At 38.7% G+C, this 19,859-nt stretch overlaps 1 protein-coding gene across 2 annotated transcripts in view; it reads left to right on the top strand.

The window, feature by feature from the left end:
- Positions 1-10,972, top strand: part of PTBP3 (polypyrimidine tract binding protein 3) — a 115,177-nt gene extending 104,205 nt beyond the window's left edge. For both annotated transcript variants that reach the window (XM_043514400.1, XM_043514399.1), the window contains 5 exons: positions 641-674; positions 1,684-1,776; positions 2,701-2,917; positions 4,167-4,243; positions 5,083-10,972. In XM_043514400.1, coding sequence (XP_043370335.1) covers positions 641-674; positions 1,684-1,776; positions 2,701-2,917; positions 4,167-4,243; positions 5,083-5,243 — 582 coding nt within the window. In that variant the 3' untranslated portion in view covers positions 5,244-10,972. The remainder of the gene's footprint in view (positions 1-640; positions 675-1,683; positions 1,777-2,700; positions 2,918-4,166; positions 4,244-5,082) is intronic.
- The last annotated feature ends 8,887 nt before the right edge of the window (positions 10,973-19,859 follow it).

Genomic DNA, 19,859 nt, shown 5'->3' with positions numbered 1-19,859 from the left:
CAAGACCCCAGAAAGAGGGGACCGAAGCCTGAGCCCGCCCAAGCCGGATGCCCCGAGCCAGGGGGCCAAAGCTGAACCCCAAGGTCTTCTGCCCAGGGAAAGGGCCTGTAATCTGAGCCCCGCTTCCCAGGGCTGAAGCTGAAGCATGAATCTTGCTATGCAGGGCTGAAGCCCTTGGGCTTTGGTCCCAGGCAGTGGGGCTTGGGCTTTGGCCCCAGGTTCTAGCAAGTCTAACACCAGCCCTGGCAACCCCATTGAAACTCGGTCGCGGGCCACTTTGGGGTCATGACCTACGGTTTGAGAACCACTGCTCTATAGTCGGCAAGTTCTTACTATTGCAAAAGAATGGAGTATATAGGGTTGTGAACTATTGCAAATTTTATAACTGCTTATTGAAAACATTTTGCATATTAAAACAGACATTATGGTGCATCCATTGGTGCAAGTGGATGAAATTATTGGGGAAAATATGAAAAGAATTTGTCTTTAAAAAAACAAACAAACAAACTAAGCATAATGTTTTTACCAGTTTGCAGTAGTACTTAGTAACTAAAATAGTTGGCTATAATTACTTCTGGCATGGATTCCTTTTATATATTCAAATGGTGTTAAAATTTGTTTTGTCTTGTCATTTATACAGGCTATCACACCTCATGGCCTCTTTATCCTATTTGGTAAGGTTTTTATTGCCTCTGCTATTACAGAACGTTATTTGAAATGTACTGTGAGAAATCACAGGATCAGAATTGTTGTTCATCTGATAAACTGATTTAATTAAAATTTCATTTTTATTCCTTATCCAGAAAAACATAGTTACCCCATCCTGTCAAATCACTTACATACAAGGCAGGCTTGCATGTTTTCAATCCCAGGGAAATCCCAAGAGAACATGCTGGGTTTAATATGACAATAACTTGGATCAGTAGTCACAGGAGAACAAGTGGGAAAATAATTTCAAAGCAGAAAAAATATAATGGTGAATAGGCCTGGGAGGACCAACCTAGATATGATGCCTTAGTGGATTCCGAGTATGTACTCCCTTTCATGTTTGCCTCCCCGTCCTTTGTGTCACCAGAGTTGGGTGGGGAGACAACGCCAGAGGAAATAAAATGAGGGCTTCATACATACACAGATTCTTTGTTCATGTTTTGTTGGTATCTTGAATGATAAGATCCTGTCTTTTATATTGTTGTCAAATTTAGCCGTTACACTACCACCATAGACAGTTATTGTTAACCCACACATCTCCTGGTTGTGGAGTTCTGTCCCCTCTAGTGGCACCAAAACCACTTAGAGATTAATGAGCCTGCTACAGCTTTAGCTAAGGGTCATGTGTCTTTTAGCTCATTCAGTAGAGGCTCATGCATTTAGGTCCAGAAGTCCCAGGTTCGATCCTGCCTGCAGACGATCTGGGATCTCTCGGTGTTACATTAGCACTGAAAGAGATGCCACATTTATTCACAATTCCTCGCTTCTTCAGAAAAATGCAGACAGACATAACCTTGAAAGCTCTTCATACAAAGATCCTTGCCCATCTGTTTTAAATTGATTGATTGATTGGTCTCCATTTTTGCTGATGAACTTCAGTGATATAAACTTGATACTTGAGTGTTTTGCACTATAGATAACCAGATGCTCCAGACAAGTTAATACATTGAAAGCACCTCTTTTGGATTTCCACAGGTGTCTATGGTGATGTACATCGAGTGAAGATCATGTTTAACAAAAAAGAAAATGCTTTGGTTCAGATGGCAGATGCAACCCAGGCTCAACTAGGTACTAATAAACATATTTTCATTGGCGTGTTTGTTGTACTGATATCTGCAGTTTCCATTACAGCAGTTAATTTTGTTAAAAGCTGATTTGGAGTTTCAGAAGAGCTCTAGGTGTCTGCCACTCCACAATTTGCTATTCAGAATTACTGTTCAGTTACTGCCTTAGACATACTAAATGGCTAGAGATCATAACTTTTTTCAATAAAATGTTCTGTTACTTCAGGCACTTCTGACATAACTTAAAAAACAAACAAACCAAACCGTAGTAAAACCCACTAGCAAAATCCAGCTCCCATCAGTACAAAATGAGTTTAAAACTCATTGGTTTGCTCAGGATTTTGCCAAAGCAATAAGGATGCAGAGTTATCTACAGTATAGCTTAATAATGGTATGAGTACATTTGAATTTCTGTTGACAGTATTAAGTTGTAGACATTAGTAATTTTAGTGCATGCACTGTCACTATGACTGGCACAGGAATATCAAAATACCTGATATAACATGTTACTAAGCTATTTGTTCTAAAGTAATAAGAAGTGAGTCTCTGCTGTAATACTCGAGGAAAAGCTGCTTTCGTTTGATACTAGGAATATTGTGCCGAAATAAGTTAAAGATTTTGAAAGTATTTTTTCTTTATTTTAAATATTCAAATGTTCAATCAAAAATAACTGAAAAATTGGATTAGAAGAATTTTTGTATTATCATTAAATTAAGATTAGAGGTTGTATTACATCCATTATGGTTATCTTTAGAATTTGTTGCTTTATTTAATGTTGTTAGCAGTTGCTATTAAACTTGAGAAGCTGATGTCCAGCTGTAAATGGCACCATTGGATAAGCTTGAAGTTTTAGTCATTCAAACAGTGTGGGGATTTTTTCTTAGTCTGTTTTTCTATTCAGATATTACTATCAACATTTATGTTCTAGCCATGAGCCATTTAAATGGGCAGAGACTTTATGGAAAGGTGCTCCGTGCAACTCTTTCAAAGCATCAGACTGTTCAGCTTCCTCGTGAGGGACAAGAGGACCAAGGTCTGACTAAGGACTATAGCAATAGCCCTTTACATCGCTTTAAAAAGCCTGGATCGAAGAACTTCCTAAATATCTTCCCTCCATCTGCTACTCTGCATCTTTCCAACATTCCGTAAGTATCCAAACATGCACAGCTCAATTTGGAAAGAAACTTCTCTATTAAAAAATGAGATTTTTTTTTTTAAACATCTGTAGCTTGGCACAGGTCTGAATATTTTTCCCTTTGCCTTTTTCTGTTTTCTAAGATTTAGTGATTCTTTGCCGCATGTTCAAAAATAATAAGAATGGGTTGCAGTGTCTGTATTGCTTTTTAACCAAAGAATTTTCATTGCATTCATTTCCAAATATAGCTTTAACAGTGACCAAGTCCTTTGACAGTTAGTTTTGTTATTCCTGAAAGGGACAAATTCAGTTTTAAGAAGATCGAGTCCTTGTAGTACACTCAGCAATAGCTATGTGTTTTCTCTGTTAGTCTGCTGCACAGATACTTCTTGCACACGATATCCAACATTGCTGAAGGCAAAGTTCTCGAACACCTGTTACTAGACTTTGATAAATAAAATACTATAGTCATATTATACAATGAACATTATTTCTATATATAATGACTGTGCATGTAGGAATAGTGTAATATACATGATTTTTTTAAGCCACTATTTCGTTTCTTTTCTCTCTCTACCATTTTAAAGGGAATCTGACAGAATTTAGATTTAACGTTAGGAGATGGAATCCAAACTACCTTATTATCTTTCTGGAGAATTAGAAACCTCTAATATTGCAGCATTGTGTTAGAACATCAGACCAGAAAGTGAGCAAGAAAAAGAAAAACTGAGCTAGTTATTTTACTGTCCAAGATGAAATGGCAAAAATAAAATATCATCAATTCTCAGACAAGTTTCCTTAACACTGCAACTATGGTTGTACATAACAATACCTTAAAGGGAACATTGTTTCAAAAAGGGAGGTGGGTGGGGGGAAGCCTTACCAAAGCTATATTCACAGGACCACATTTTAAATAAAACAACATACTTTGAAAAGTAAAAATGTCCAAATCAGCTTAAATATAATTCTAAAATAGATTTTTCTTGGATTAGAAATTAGTTCTGAATGAATTCCGTGCAGTAATGAGTGGGGAAAGCCTGAGTGTTGTCTTGGGAATTTGTAGAACACTGAAATGTTAAGTCACACAATATAAAAGTCTAGACGCATGGAGACAGAGTTTGTACTGACTTAAGTTGATCAAAGTAAAATTTGGACCTCAGACTTTACATAGGAAGCCTGAAATGAAAGTTCAAAAGAACAGAAAGAGAGTAAAATCTATAACAGGATTATAATTAATTTTGAGCATTTTTTTGTTTTAGACCTTCAGTTACTGTTGATGACCTGAAGAACCTTTTGGCAGATACTGGATGTACTGTGAAAGCCTTCAATTCTTCCAGTAAGTTCTCAGAACAGATTAGAGCATTTAATAATTTTATTATAGAAAACTTTAATCCTGAAGGATGTGAACTGTTTTTATGTATAGAAACTATGTATGTGAAGAAATTTTATGGACAAGATGTAACAACTACTTTTGCAGGGAGTTTTAGCAAACTGTTTAAATCAGAGAAGATTAGGGTTGGAAGAGACCTCAGGAGGTCATCTAGTCCAACCCCTTGCTCAAAGCAGGACCAACCCCAACTAAATCATCCCGGCCAGGGCTTTGTTAAACTGTGGATACTAACACTGTACAGTACTGACAGGAAACAAAGTATAATATAGTATCCAATAGCATTGCATGGGGACTGTTTCATGACAGGATGTAGATGCCCAAATTGAAATTTAGACAGAGCACTAGAAATAAATCTCCTGTTGATTTTAAGGAGCTATGGAATCTAAAATCTCATCTGAAAGATGTCAGTTGCAGCAGTATAGTGTCCTGTAGCACTATTTTTGGCATTGGTGGAATACCGAGTCATAGGCAAGAATGATTTCCTTTTGAATGGCCAACACTTAAACTCTCCTTAGAGGCCTTCAGCCATATATATTTATCCCTTTTAGCTTTTGATATGCAACAGGATCCTGGAACGAAGTGGGACCACAGCAGGTCATCTGCTTGAAGATTTATATATTTTTGTCCCGCTTCTATTTTTGTTTTAGTAGATACATCTCATGTTCTGATTCTACAGATAATTCAGCAGATAATACAGTGGCTGAAAAACTCGTATCATAATTTTTGGAAGGTGTGGTGTAATCAGAATTGGTTAGAATTAATTTTGTTCTTCTGTTGAACTTCAGGAAAGATCGCAAAATGGCTCTCATCCAGTTGGGCACGGTGGAAGAAGCAATCCAGGCACTCATTGAGCTTCATAATCATGACCTTGGGGAAAACCATCACCCTCAGACGTTTCTTTCTCCAAATCATACAATCTGACTTTTTCTGTGAACTTGCCTATTAAGACTGCACCACAATTTCAGTAAAACCTTCAGACAGAGACTGAAACAGCTAAGACCAACTCTTGCCTCTTAAAAAATGAAACTCATGCTGAAGTTTGATGTTCTGTGTATTCGTGTACACAGTAAAGAATCAAGGATGATCTTTCCATTTGTTTTCTGCCAGTAATGTGGTCATAGGTTTAATATTCCCCAGAAACCGTTCTTCTATGGAAGTAATCTTTAGCAACAATATTTATAGTCAAATTCCCTCCTTTTGAATTGTATTTCAGGAATACCCTTTTAGTTTTGGTTCCAAATTAGCCTTACACACATTTCCAAACCTCTTTAAAATATACCATTCAAAGAATGCTTCGATGAAATACTAAATCTACCACCTCTGTGCGGATTAAACACTAATTTGAATGTGAAAGAAGTGCTTGAGTTTCTCATTGAAAAGCAAGCTTATACAATGAATATCTTATTGAACAATATTTATTTTATTGTAATGGTATATCCATATTTTGGCTGATATTTTTGAATAGTTTATGCATTTTTTTAAAATCTGCCATGTTTGTGGGAGTGAAATTATTGGAGGAAAGGCAGTGCCTTGTCCTCTCCCTGGAGTAAAGTAAAATCAAAATAATGAGATCTTTTGAAATATGGTAATCATTGACACTTGTAGCTAGGAATAGAATTATGGAATGAAAGCTTCAGATTTTTGGATTTTTTTTACTATGAAATGATGTTGTGTTAATATGACTTTGGAGAAATTGAAAGGAGAAAATAGTCCTGATTTCACACAGTTTTTAACGTTTCTTTTCAGAAAAAAATGTTTACAGTCTTAAGGGAAATATTCAGGTCTATCATATGGTTTGACAAATTTTTAAAGAGTTATTTTTGGTAAGGTCATCTTTAGAAAATAAAATAAAATAAAATAACCTCAAGGGTGTTTTGTACACTATAATCTCTAATACTTAAATCAGAATTACTGTGTATTTACCTTAATTTCTTATTACGTGCCTTATTATGTGCTTCTGATACAATAGCTAGAGTTTTATCTAAAGTATCTTGAAAACTGTATTGTGGGCTTGGTGAGAGATTTTTTTTCTTGGACTGTTAGTTTTTAAGTGTTTCATTGTGATTTTTAAAATGTTTTTTCAATAATAATAGTCTGAATTCAAATTTTTGGTGCTTTGGCATAGAGATGGGGAGGTGGGAAGGAGTATCACTCAGTGCGCATCCTGTAGGCCTCTTCAAATTTACCTGGTTTACAGTTGGCTTGACACCAATATTAGGCTGTAAAAAATTAATTCCATTTTCTGGATCTTATCTAATGTTTCATAATATTTCGTCTCAGGATTCCTTTCTTCCCCTCAGTACTGAGTTTACAGTACTAAGAGGTTGACTTGCTTTCCTTCATAAATATCATTACTTCAATACTGAATGTCCACTTCTGTTTGGAGAGCAAGTTTAGATGCAATTCTTATTATTTTTGTTGAATGTAGGTATAAATTTTAAAGTTATTTCTGTGATTGTATTACACAATGTTAAGTTTTTTATAAAACTTCTAAAAAGGATATTTATGTCCGCAGAAATTTGATCGAGTTTTTAAAGAGAGATTCCTCTCAAACATAAATGGTTGTTTATTTCTCTTTTGTAACTGCTATGAAAGTAGAAAAGATGTAAAGTTTTTCTGCTGTAATGGTCTGTGGCACTCATTCATCTTGGTTTTTCTTTAAATCTATATTTTCTTTCCCTAATCCCAGTTGAGGATTGTCAGACAGGGACAATTCTGAAAATTTATAGATCCACACGTAGAGACCACCCCTGTCCTATATAGCAAAAACTAAGTAACAATCCTGACACAGAAGTTAGATACATTATGTTTCAAAAATTTCTGTTGAAGGATAGGATAAGGAGCAGGATATTGACTTGGCTTCCTAAGTTGTATAGCTTTTTATATAGTACAGTAGGCTGATCAGAATGATCAAGTTGGCAAAACTCTATACATTTTATTGTAATATATAAACATTGTTTGACAGCAGGTATGTCTATCAAGATAGATGTGTATATTGCGTAGGAGGTGTGTGCACGATGAGTAAATATCTTCAAATATATTTATTTACTGAAAGATTTAAAGAGACGGAGGTAGAAATATGAAGGTAATTTTTTGGCATTGTGATCATCTCTCTTGCCACCTTCAAGTAACTGATCCCACGTGGGAAAACTTCAAGCCAGTTTCTTCATAATTCACAAATGTGAATTATAATGTGTGGGATTCCTTTGTTCCACAACATTATCTTAAAATAAAACACTTCATTAGGTTGATTTTTCTAGAAGAATCTAGCAACCTTCATTTGCTGATAGGCCCTTCTTCAGCAAGGAATTTAACACATCTTGCATCACAAGTAGTTTCACTGATGTCAGTGGGACTATTCATAGGGCTTTCAGGTATGTGTACCTTGCTGAATTGGGGCCATAATGAATATGCCTCCTTAATGCATTTGTTGATGAGATCTGCATAATTTATTAAAACATTGCCCATGTAATTTGGCCAACACTGGGGGTTTGTTTTTGTTTTTTATAAAGAGTTGCTGCTACAAGGGAAAGGAATTATAGTGGAGATGAATGTAATTGAAGCCAGGAAAAGCAACCTTTTAAGTTTGAGTATTAGTATTGGCATGTATAATATTGAATGGCGTGTGTGAGTATACTGTGTGTATAATATGCTATGTGTGTATACAAATACGCACATGACATGCATTTTAATTTATTGACCCTATAACAGAACGTGGGAATGCTTGAACTAATCTAAAAAGATGAGGGATTTTTGGTGTGGTATTAAAAATGGAAGAACATGTTTGATTTGTTAACTTTAAAAATGTAGCTATGCTTAGTATATGGCTAAAGTCAGTTCTGGACTATTTGCAGTTTGAATTGTAGAGGCCTACAGCTTATATGTTGGCACAGATTTCTGATGTTTTGTTTGTTTAAAGAAAAAATCTGGGGGTGGATATTTCTAATCTTCTGTGTGCTTTTGTTTTGTCATACATTTATCCTGTATTTTCAGTAGTTCATTTTTACTATTGATCTGTAGTGTGTTATCCCTATCAACTTATTTTTAGGTTTGTGTACTTGTTAAGGATTATGTCTCTATGGGAGGACTCTTTTACATGAGGTGCAGACATTTCACAGATTTCAAAAATAGCAGTACATTTTAATTTGTTCGCTTTTAAATTGAGAGTTCTGGTTAAAGCTCTATCAAATGTAATTTGTTTCCTTGTATATTTCCAAACAAACAGTTCCTCACTTAGTAAGATATTTCTTTAGGAAGAGATCAGGCCAAAATGGAGACATTTATCTACACAGCTAAATCCTTAATTTGACAAGGAGCAGCTCTAGGGTTGCCAATTTTGGTTGGACTTATTCATGGAGGTTTCATCACATAATATACTTTTTAATTAAAGATTAATCTTGAATTCCTGGAAACTCCAGGACAATCCTGAAAGGTTGGCACCCTAAGTAGCTCTGTGTAGGCAGACCGCTTGCATAGATGCAGAGTTCCTTGGATGATCAAGTCTAAATAGAGATTGTGATCTTAAAATATAGACTCTTCATTACAAGTTAATTTAAATCCCAATATTCTAATGCAGAATATTCAAATTGTATTTTATAGATCCTGAATACAAGTACCAAAACATTCAGATGCAGAATTTTGTTTTTCCATTTTGGCTTAAGCAAAAAGAAATTTTAATAAGTGAAGGCCATACTGCAGGGACTAACCAGAACAAAATTTCTCCGCCAGTGGTGTTATGCTGAGTGCTGAGAGCATGTTTTCTGCCAGTCCATATATTTTGTAAATTAGCTGAACCTCACAGAAACTTCTGAAACTTTTAAAGTTTTTAAATGTTATGCTTTTTCTTAATTTGACTTTATCTTGTACATTTGCCCCCTTGGTAGCACTATTCCTTGTGCACTATTACACTGAGACCCATTCTTTGCCTACATGTTGACAAAGGTCACCTTCTAAGGAGAGTTTCCTACCTGGCATTTCCTATTCTTCAGATTGAAAACATCTGTTTGTGCGCAGAAATAAATACTTGCTGCAGCTGGAAAAGGTATACCACTTTGGAGTTTGTATGATCAGTAAGTCCATTCCCTCTGCTACACATTTAATTAGGCAGAAGGAAGTGTGGACCTTTCTTCTAAGAGTCTCTGAGACTTGCTATTTTATCTTCTAGTATTCCTACTAACATGTACTGCTATTTTTTTAAACTAGAAAGAAAGAAAGTGCAACTGCATTTAAAGCCATTTTTGTTTGCCTTTACCTTTTGTCTTGGTCTGTTAACAAGAGCAAAACTGCCAGACTTAAAATATTTTATTATTGTGCAGAAACAAAGCATTGAGATTGCACAGGGCTTTTTCTTTAAGTGAACTTTAACTCCTATTGTAGTCTAAAGATCTGTGTGTTATATACAAGACTGTTCTCAATCTTTTTTCAGAGCAAATTGTAACCATTAGGAATTGTGAATTATTTCAGAATAATTGAACATTTCCAAAATTCTTAATTTCAGGTTTTACGGAGGAAAAAACCAAAATGGGACCAAAGTTTATGTGCCTTCAATAGTCTTAATTGAAGTTTTTTTTCTTATCTATTTCAGTCTTAAGTGGAATCAATACTCTTGTTTTCAGGAAAATGTGTATTTATATAGTTAAAAATGAATGTTGTCCCACTGATTGTCCATACATGCAATTAATTGCAACTGTTTCAATAAGGTTTCAGTTATCCCTCTACCTTTACCATTGCAATATTTATTGTACTGCAGTATGCATGAATCCAAAAATCTGCTTGTGGTGGTGATGACAGCTTGTACCTGGGGAACTTCCTAAGAAATGAGGATGCTTGTGTAGCTGAAAGCCCTTGATAATAGCATAGGTGAAGGAGAGTTTGTACCTTAGCAAGCTAATATCAGCACCGCAAACAGTTTTTCAGTTCTTGGATTTCTGCACGGTATGTGTGGTATTAGTGGAAGTCTAATCACCTACATATTTATGATTAGTCTTTTTAACCACATTCAAATTATTTTTGGCACGTTACTCAGTTTCTGCAGAAGTTCATCCCAGACCCACATCAGCACAAGTCATAAAAGTTGCTGACCAAGCAAATTCTTGCATCAGAATGTCACCTCATTGCTCTGACCAAAGACTGTCTGTTCTGGTTTTACTGAGACATTTTGTGAAAACTTGTCTTTTCTCTCAAGCTCCTCTCTGAAACAAGACCCAGTGCAAAGTGACCTTTTATTTGAATCTACTATTGGTGAATGGACCACTTAGTGGAAAAAGGGATTTTAATGTGAACCAAATGGTGTGGGATAAGGCAAGTGGTTAATGGACTATTTTTAGTACTGTATTCAAGAAAAAATAGCTCGGAGTCACTGACATTCACTCATTTTACACAATCTGTTCAAAAAGGTCCCTTTTTCAGCTTGTAAGAATGTTCATCTAACACAAGAAAATGCTGTAAATATTTGTAACAACTTTTTTTACCTGGCAAAAAAGGTTTTTGGGAACAAGTTAAAGTATAAAATGGTTTTTATATAAACATCAATTGTCTTGTATATTTTGATATGCAACAGTACCAGCTTTCATTTGTAAAGCAGCTTGTGGCATTGGAGGAAAAGGATTCCATGTCTGTTGAGATGACTTGTTAAAAATGCAAAGAAGATGAAATATTAAAAAAACTATTTTCTAACTGCGTAGTGCATGGTTAATTTGAACTTGTGTACATATAGTATATTCCATTTCTTTTAAGTTTGTGTATTTGCTGATTATTACTTGAGTATCTATACTTAACTCTTTTCCTAACAACTCTAGTTGTTGTAGCATGCCTTTTAATAAATGTCATTACATCTGTGTTCTCTTAAATTTTTCTGCGTTCTTGTCTATTGCTTTGGGTTTCCCCTTGTCTTTTAATTGTAAAGCTAATGTCTTATTTTCATTTTTTCTTTTTTTCCATAGCCTATTTTGGCCATCTAAACTTACCCTCTTTATTTAAAAAGGATTTGATGGGATCAGTGCGTGTTTTCAAAGAGAGCATACTTATTCTATAGGAACATTGTGACATTTACACAGAAGAGGGGTGAAGCACCTTGTTTCCAATAGACTGGAAAAGCACATTGTAACTCAGAATGGGTACAGTATTTGGGGACTGCTTCATTATACAAGAGAGAGAAAATCAATCCTAAGGGCACCTTGAGGGAGATGCTTGGTGGTGTCTTGGGCCATGTCTAAGCAATAGGCACTAAGTGGCACAGGTACAGTGCCATATGCTTCTGTAGCACCATAGTGTAGATGTTTCCTACACCAGCAGAAGGGGTTTTTCCGTCGTTGGTCTTGATGTCTGCCAGTGGTGGTAGCCGCATCAGTGGAAGCATTCTTCCATTGACCTAGCCATATCTTCACCTGGGGTTAGGTCAGCATAGCGACAGCTCTCAGGGGTGTGAATTTTTACACCCTTAGGGGCTGTAGCTATGCTGACCTAACTGTTAAGGGTAGACCAGGCCTCAGACTCCCTTATACCTACTTTCACATATTTAGTGATAAGAGTGACCATGTTGGTGTAACTTACATGGCAAGGTTCCAAATTTGTGTAACTTTAGATATTGTATTAGGTGGCCTGCTTTAACTTATCCCTTTCTAAATCCTCCTGTTAGTTCCTTTTCTCACTGTGCTCCTCCCTGCTAGCCCCTCAACGTGTGTTACACTTGCATTAGACTCACTCTGACACATTAGGCTGAATTCGGAGATGATGTGTAAGGGTTTGTCTACACAGGGAAGTTAGTGTAAAAGAGGTAGGATGTGAACTTAAAGCACAAAAGCTATTGTGAAATAACGTCCCACATGAATACTATTATTACATGCTAAAAGGGGCTTTGTGCAGTTTGTTAATCCTTAACCATTAAAAAAAACACTTAGTGCAGAATAAGTGTCTAGACAGGGTGTTAGTGCAAAATAGCTATTCAGCAATTGCTATTCCAAGCTACAGAGTAGCAGCCGTGATGGTCTGTATTCGCAAAAAGAAAAGGAATACTTGTGGCACCTTAGAGACTAACAAATTTATTTGAGCGCAAGATTTCGTGAGCTACATCGAATGCATTCAGTGGAAAATACAATGGGGAGATGTATATACATATATAGAGAACATGAAACAATGGGTGTTACCATACACACTGTAATGAGAGTGATCAGGTAAGGTGAGCTATTACCAGCAGAAGAGCGGGGGAGGGGGGGGGACCTTTTGTGGTGATAATCAAGGTGGGCCATTTCCAGCAGTTGATAAGAACATCTGAGGAACAGTGGTGGGTGGGGGGGGGTGGAATAAACATGGGGAAATAGTTTTACTTTGTGTAATGACCCATCCACTCCCAGTCTCTATTCAAGCCTAAGTTAATTGTATCCAGTTTGCAAATTAATTCCAATTCAGCAGTCTCTCGTTAGTCTGTTTTTGAAGTTTGTTTGTTGAAGAATTGCAACTTTTAGGTCTGTAATCGAGTGACCAAAGAGATTGAAGTGTTCTCCAACTGTTTTTTGAATGTTATAATTGACGTCTGATTTGTGTGCATTTATTCTTTTATGTAGACTGTCCAGTTTGACCAATTCTGGATTTTTCCCTATGTGGACAAGCCCTAAATTACACATTGGTAATTGGGCATGAATTTAAGTAAACACCAAAGTAAGGGGAAGTCTAGGGGAGTGCATTTCCCTTTTCTGCACTAAAAGGAATACTTGTCTTATGTGGTGAGTGCTCAGCCTGGTTGTCTATTTTAACCACTGAGTCTAAGCAAGCAAGTGTAGTAGTCTAATTTTAAATCAATTATACTGTGTCACTAACATACCACTACAAATATCAGACATCTAGTGCTAAGAGGACATATAGCAGTAGTAGGGATGTCTAATGTAAGTAATGCTAACGGAAAAGGAGTACTTGTGGCACCTTAGAGACTAATGAATTTATTTGAGCATAAGCTTTCATGAGCTACAGCTCACTAACAGTGATTCCTGTTGCATTGTATGCTGTCCCCCAGGGTGACAATAATCTAACTAATTCAGCTCAAGGTGTATTGCATTTCTAGAGTAAAATGCTTCTTGATCAGTGGGTAGACTTAACGAATCTCATGTAACTCTTAATTTTGTACGCAGCCCTTAGATGCTACAGTCATGAGCCCTTTGGAAAAAGTACTGATTCTGGAGGACTAGCAGCCAGCCTTCACATTTTTTGCTAGGGCTGCAAGACATTCTGCTACCATTTCTACTCCCCCCTCCCCTCAAAAAACCTTGATCCTTGTCCACCAAGATAGCACTCCCATCACAATTGCACTCCCCACAATATAGTCACAGAAAGGAATAGTACATTTTCTTTGCCTAAATTATAGGGTAGCCCTGTGTTCCTGAAAATCAGGAACATCTCTGCTGATAAACAAGAGAGCCTGTCCTTGGTAGCACTGTGATTTTCAGTGGGTTTTGTAAATAACAGTAAACTGGGCAATCACTGCTTGTACACTTACCAGCTGGTGTGTGAACATGTGTGCCTCAGGGACCACCCCCAGGATTGTCATAACGTAATGTCACCGCACTGTTCTCCACAAAGTTCCCCGGCGAGCACACCCTTAGTCACCCCTCTCCAACACAGATCTACAAGGAGTTGGAGACTGAACTGTGCTGCATGTGGCAAGCCTATCGGTAGCTCAATTGCACCACCATATACAGGCAGCTACTGACCCAGGCTGAGCAACAGAAGTGTGGGTACAAGCCACTTTCTACACATCAGGGGTGAGCACTGGGACGGGGAATCAAGGCCTGAAAGTTTATCACAGGTTCCAGAGTAGCAGCCGTGTTAGTCTGTATTCGCAAAAAGAAAAGGAGTACTTGTGGCACCTTAGAGACTAACAAATTTATTAGAGCATAAGCTTTCGTGAGCTACAGCTCACTTCATCGGATGCATTTGGTGGAAAAAACAGAGGAGAGATTTATATACACACACACACAGAACATGAAACAATGGGTTTATCATGTAATCGAATAAACAAGTGTGGGAAAGAGTGGGGGTGAGCAGCGTGGAAGGAGAGAGAGAAGGCTAAAGTAAACGAGGAGTGAGCAGCCTCTTTCCTGTCCCTTCCCCAAGCTGCCAGACATCCTGTGCATGCCTCCCCAGCTCTCATTAAAACCATTACCTAGCAACTCCCTCTGAGAAATGTCCAGATTTTCACCTAGAAGTTTCAAGGGGTGTATTGCACTTCCCTGGAGTGAAATGCTTCTTCACAAGCAGGTAGACTTAACTAATCTCATGTAACTCTTATTATTATAACATGTAACTCATCTTTACTTTCAAACACAAATAGTGTCTGACTATTAAACTATTGTGAACATTTGCAGCTACTCAAGTGCTGGAAGGATCTTTTGCACACAAATTCATTAGTTGCAGCTAGGGCTTTTGGACCATTGTTCTCCTGATGTGCCTTCAAGCCCTGAGTGCCTCATCACTGAAGACCTTTATCAGAGTTATTTATCGGAATAGGAAAAGGAGGACTTGTGGCACCTTAGAGACTAACAAATTTATTTGAGCATAAGTTTCAGAGTAGCAGCCGTGTTAGTCTGTATTCGCAAAAAGAAAAGGAGTACTTGTGGCACCTTAGAGACTAACAAATTTATTAGAGCATAAGCTTTCGTGAGCTACAGCTCACTTCATCAGATGCATTTGGTGGAAAAAACAGAGGAGAGATTTATATACACACACACAGAGAACATGAAACAATGGGTTTATCATACACAGTGTAAGGAGAGTGATCACTTAAGATAAGCCATCACCAACAGCAGGGGGGGGAAGGAGGAAAACCTTTCATGGTGACAAGCAGGTAGGCTAATTCCAGCAGTTAACAAGAATATCAGAGGAACAGTGGGGGGGTGGGGTGGGAGGGAGAAATACCATGGGGAAATAGTTTTACTTTGTGTAATGACTCATCCATTCCCAGTCTCTATTCAAGCCTAAGTTAATTGTATCCAGTTTGCAAATTAATTCCAATTCAGCAGTCTCTCGTTGGAGTCTGTTTTTGAAGCTTTTTTGTTGAAGTATAGCCACTCTTAGGTCTGTGATCGAGTGACCAGAGAGATTGAAGTGTTCTCCAACTGGTTTTTGAATGTTATAATTCTTGACGTCTGATTTGTGTCCATTCATTCTTTTACGTAGAGACTGTCCAGTTTGGCCAATGTACATGGCAGAGGGGCATTGCTGGCACATGATGGCATATATCACATTGGTAGATGCGCAGGTGAACGAGCCTCTGATAGTGTGGCTGATGTGATTAGGCCCTATGATGGTATCCCCTGAATAGATATGTGGACAGAGTTGGCAACGGGCTTTGTTGCAAGGATAGGTTCCTGGGTTAGTGGTTCTGTTGTGTGGTGTGTGGTTGCTGGTGAGTATTTGCTTCAGATTGGGGGGCTGTCTGTAAGCAAGGACTGGTCTGTCTCCCAAGATCTGAGAGAGCAATGGCTCGTCCTTCAGGATAGGTTGTAGATCCTTGATGATGCGTTGGAGAGGTTTTAGTTGGGGGCTGAAGGTGATGGCTAGTGGCGTTCTGTTGTTTTCTTTGTTGGGCCTGTCCTGTAGTAGGTGACTTCTGGGTACTCTTCTGGGTCTGTCAATCTGTTTCTTCACTTCAGCAGGTGGGTATTGTAGTTGTAGGAATGCATGATAGAGATCTTGTAGGTGTTTGTCTCTGTCTGAGGGGTTGGAGCAAATGCGGTTATATCGTAGCGCTTGGCTGTAGACAATGGATCGAGTGGTGTGATGTGGATGAAACTAGAGGCATGTAGGTAGGAATAGCGGTCAGTAGGTTTCCGATATAGGGTGGTGTTTATGTGACCATCGCTTATTAGCACCGTAGTGTCCAGGAAGTGGATCTCTTGTGTGGACTGGTCCAGACTGAGGTTGATGGTGGGATGGAAATTGTTGAAATCATGGTGGAATTCCTCAAGAGCTTCTTTTCCATGGGTCCAGATGATGAAGATGTCATCAATGTAGCGCAAGTAGAGTAGGGGCATTAGGGGACGAGAGCTGAGGAAGCGTTGTTCTAAGTCAGCCATAAAAATGTTGGCATACTGTGGGGCCATGCGGGTACCCATCGCAGTGCCGCTGATTTGAAGGTATACATTGTCACCAAATGTGAAATAGTTATGGGTCAGGACAAAGTCACAAAGTTCTGCCACCAGGTTAGCCGTGACAGTATCGGGGATACTGTTCCTGACGGCTTGTAGTCCATCTTTGTGTGGAATGTTGGTGTAGAGGCTTCTACATCCATAGTGGCTAGGATGGTGTTTTTAGGAAGATCACCAATGGACTGTAGTTTCCTCAGGAAATCGGTGGTGTCTCGAAGATAGCTGGGAGTGCTGGTAACGAAGGGCCTGAGGAGGGAGTCTACATAGCCAGACAATCCTGCTGTCAGGGTGCCAATGCCTGAGATGATGGGGCGTCCAGGATTTCCAGGTTTATGGATCTTGGGTAGCAGATAGAATACCCCAGGTCGGGGCTCCAGGGGTGTGTCTGTGCGGATTTGTTCTTGTGCTTTTTCAGGGAGTTTCTTGAGCAAATGCTGTAGTTTCTTTTGGTAACTCTCAGTGGGATCAGAGGGTAATGGCTTGTAGAAAGTGGTGTTGGAGAGCTGCCTAGTAGCCTCTTGTTCATACTCCGACCTATTCATGATGACGACAGCACCTCCTTTGTCAGCCTTTTTGACTACAACCTATCCTGAAGGACGAGCCATCGCTCTCTCAGATCTTGGGAGACAGACCAGTCCTTGCTTACAGACAGCCCCCCAATCTGAAGCAAATACTCACCAGCAACCACACACCACACAACAGAACCACTAACCCAGGAACCTATCCTTGCAACAAAGCCCGTTGCCAACTCTGTCCACATATCTATTCAGGGGATACCATCATAGGGCCTAATCACATCAGCCACACTATCAGAGGCTCGTTCACCTGCGCATCTACCAATGTGATATATGCCATCATGTGCCAGCAATGCCCCTCTGCCATGTACATTGGCCAAACTGGACAGTCTCTACGTAAAAGAATGAATGGACACAAATCAGACGTCAAGAATTATAACATTCAAAAACCAGTTGGAGAACACTTCAATCTCTCTGGTCACTCGATCACAGACCTAAGAGTGGCTATACTTCAACAAAAAAGCTTCAAAAACAGACTCCAACGAGAGACTGCTGAATTGGAATTAATTTGCAAACTGGATACAATTAACTTAGGCTTGAATAGAGACTGGGAATGGATGAGTCATTACACAAAGTAAAACTATTTCCCCATGTTTCAGAGTAGCAGCCGTGTTAGTCTGTATTCGCAAAAAGAAAAGGAGTACTTGTGGCACCTTAGAGACTAACAAATTTATTAGAGCATAAGCTTTCGTGAGCTACAGCTCACTTCATCGAATGCATCCGATGAAGTGAGCTGTAGCTCACGAAAGCTTATGCTCTAATAAATTTGTTAGTCTCTAAGGTGCCACAAGTACTCCTTTTATTTCCCCATGGTATTTCTCCCTCCCACCCACCCCTCACTGTTCCTCTGATATTCTTGTTAACTGCTGGAATTAGCCTACCTTGCTTGTCACCATGAAAGGTTTTCCTCCTTTCCCCCCCTGCTGCTGGTGATGGCTTATCTTAAGTGATCACTCTCCTTACAGTGTGTATGATAAACCCATTGTTTCATGTTCTCTGTGTGTGTGTGTATATAAATCTCTCCTCTGCTTTTTCCACCAAATGCATCCGATGAAGTGAGCTGTAGCTCACGAAAGCTTATGCTCTAATAAATTTGTTAGTCTCTAAGGTGCCACGGGTACTCCTTTTCTTTTTGCGAATACAGACTAACACGGCTGCTACTCTGAAATCTGTTAGTATCTGAGAGCTTCGCATAAGAGCCAGCCTCTTCGACAGCCTGCAAAACAATTGTTATCTTCCCCAGCATTCGTCCACCACGATTACACAACTGCAGTAGGCCAATTTATCAGTGCAGAGCAATGTTATGGACCTGGTTAGGACAGAAGACAGGAATTGAATACTGTATCCCGCTGAAACTGAGGGAGGAATTTAGGTCGGCAGATTGTAATTTACCTGAGTTGGACTTGGGACAGGACATAGAGTGGGGAGGGGTATTGCCCATGCAGCAGAATGTTTGTGGGGCAATTGGTTTAAGGATGTAATGGTCAGTCAGTGTTAAATTCATGGATATAGGCCCTGCTTATATAGCTGCTGAGGGACCAAATAAATAAATCCTGGTTTCTCTTAGTATTGTAATGGTTTCCTTCCATTACAAAGCTTTCATTGGTGAAAGGCAGCACTGGCTGAATTGGGCCAAGGAGGGCAGTAAATGTAAAGTAAGGGTTTCTGAAAGGAAATTAGAATACTAAGGGACCTACCCCATCCTAGAAGGGAGATCTGTCTTCAGTGGGCACTGCCATAATTGGGCAATGGCTTTCTGTATTTCTTTCCCCATTGTTACTGGTTTGTAAGGCATGTGTGGTAAGGAATGTGCTCTTCTTTGCTTCTGACCTGTTCTATGATCAAGTTAAAAACCAGTGTCTGAGACAATACTCTGCTCCATTGTAGTATGTGTACATTTATTAGAGCCACTGAATTGAGTTTGATGGTGAAAGTGAATTGTAAAATAGCTTCTGTTTCTCATTAAATCCTGAATTATCTACAAGAACTGGGGAAGTAAAGATTGGAAGTACTTTATGATACATAATGCAACATTCACAGGCCCCAAACAAGATTGAGACTCCACTGCGCCCGCATGCACGCACAAAAAATCCCTGCCCTTAGGAGCGTGTCTACGCTGCAAGTGAAGGTGTGATGATAGCATGAGTAGGCAAACCCGAGCTGGTTTAGTTAGGCTTGGCAGAATTTGATTTTTTTAAATAATTTTGACAGCTATCAGTGTTTGCTTTGAAGCGTGTTTTGTATTTTATCTCTTTAAATTTCACAACTAGGTAAAATTATGGGAGTGTCAGACAATTGTTTAATGACCGTGAAATGTTGAGATATAGAAAGTTAAAGCTTTATCACCATTAAAATACAAATTGTCAACATCCCGTGTCAAGATATACACAGTCAATATCCTTAAATCAACTTGTACGTTTTCAAGCCACGTTTTTCTTTGCAGGTCTAAATTTCTGTCGTCATTGATGGAAATATTTTTTAATCTGTTTGTGCGTGTGCAGTGAAATGGATGTTTACCAACATTTGCCAATAAAAATCTAATCCTTCCAAGACTACCTTTAGTCTAGCTAGCGCAAACAGGCATATTTGTGCTAGCTTTAATGTGGCTAGCACATGTGGCGATGCTGGTGTAGAAATAGTGCCATGAGCTTCAGCACAGGCTAACAAACTGAGTACGCACCCAGGAATCTCAGCAGGCTTGTACTCTGGTTGCTAGCTTGTGCCACCATGACTTCGCTGCTACTGTTAGCCATGCTAGGTCAATTAAAGCTGTGCTACAATCATACTACCTGTGCTACAATCACACCTTCATTTGCAGTGTAGATATACACAAAGAGTTTAGTCCGATGA

The sequence above is a fragment of the Dermochelys coriacea genome, chromosome 5 (genome assembly GCF_009764565.3).
Source record: "Dermochelys coriacea isolate rDerCor1 chromosome 5, rDerCor1.pri.v4, whole genome shotgun sequence".
NCBI lineage: Eukaryota > Metazoa > Chordata > Testudines > Dermochelyidae > Dermochelys > Dermochelys coriacea.
Note: the sequence above shows the minus strand (reverse complement) of the source record. Positions and strands in the feature narration are given on the sequence as shown.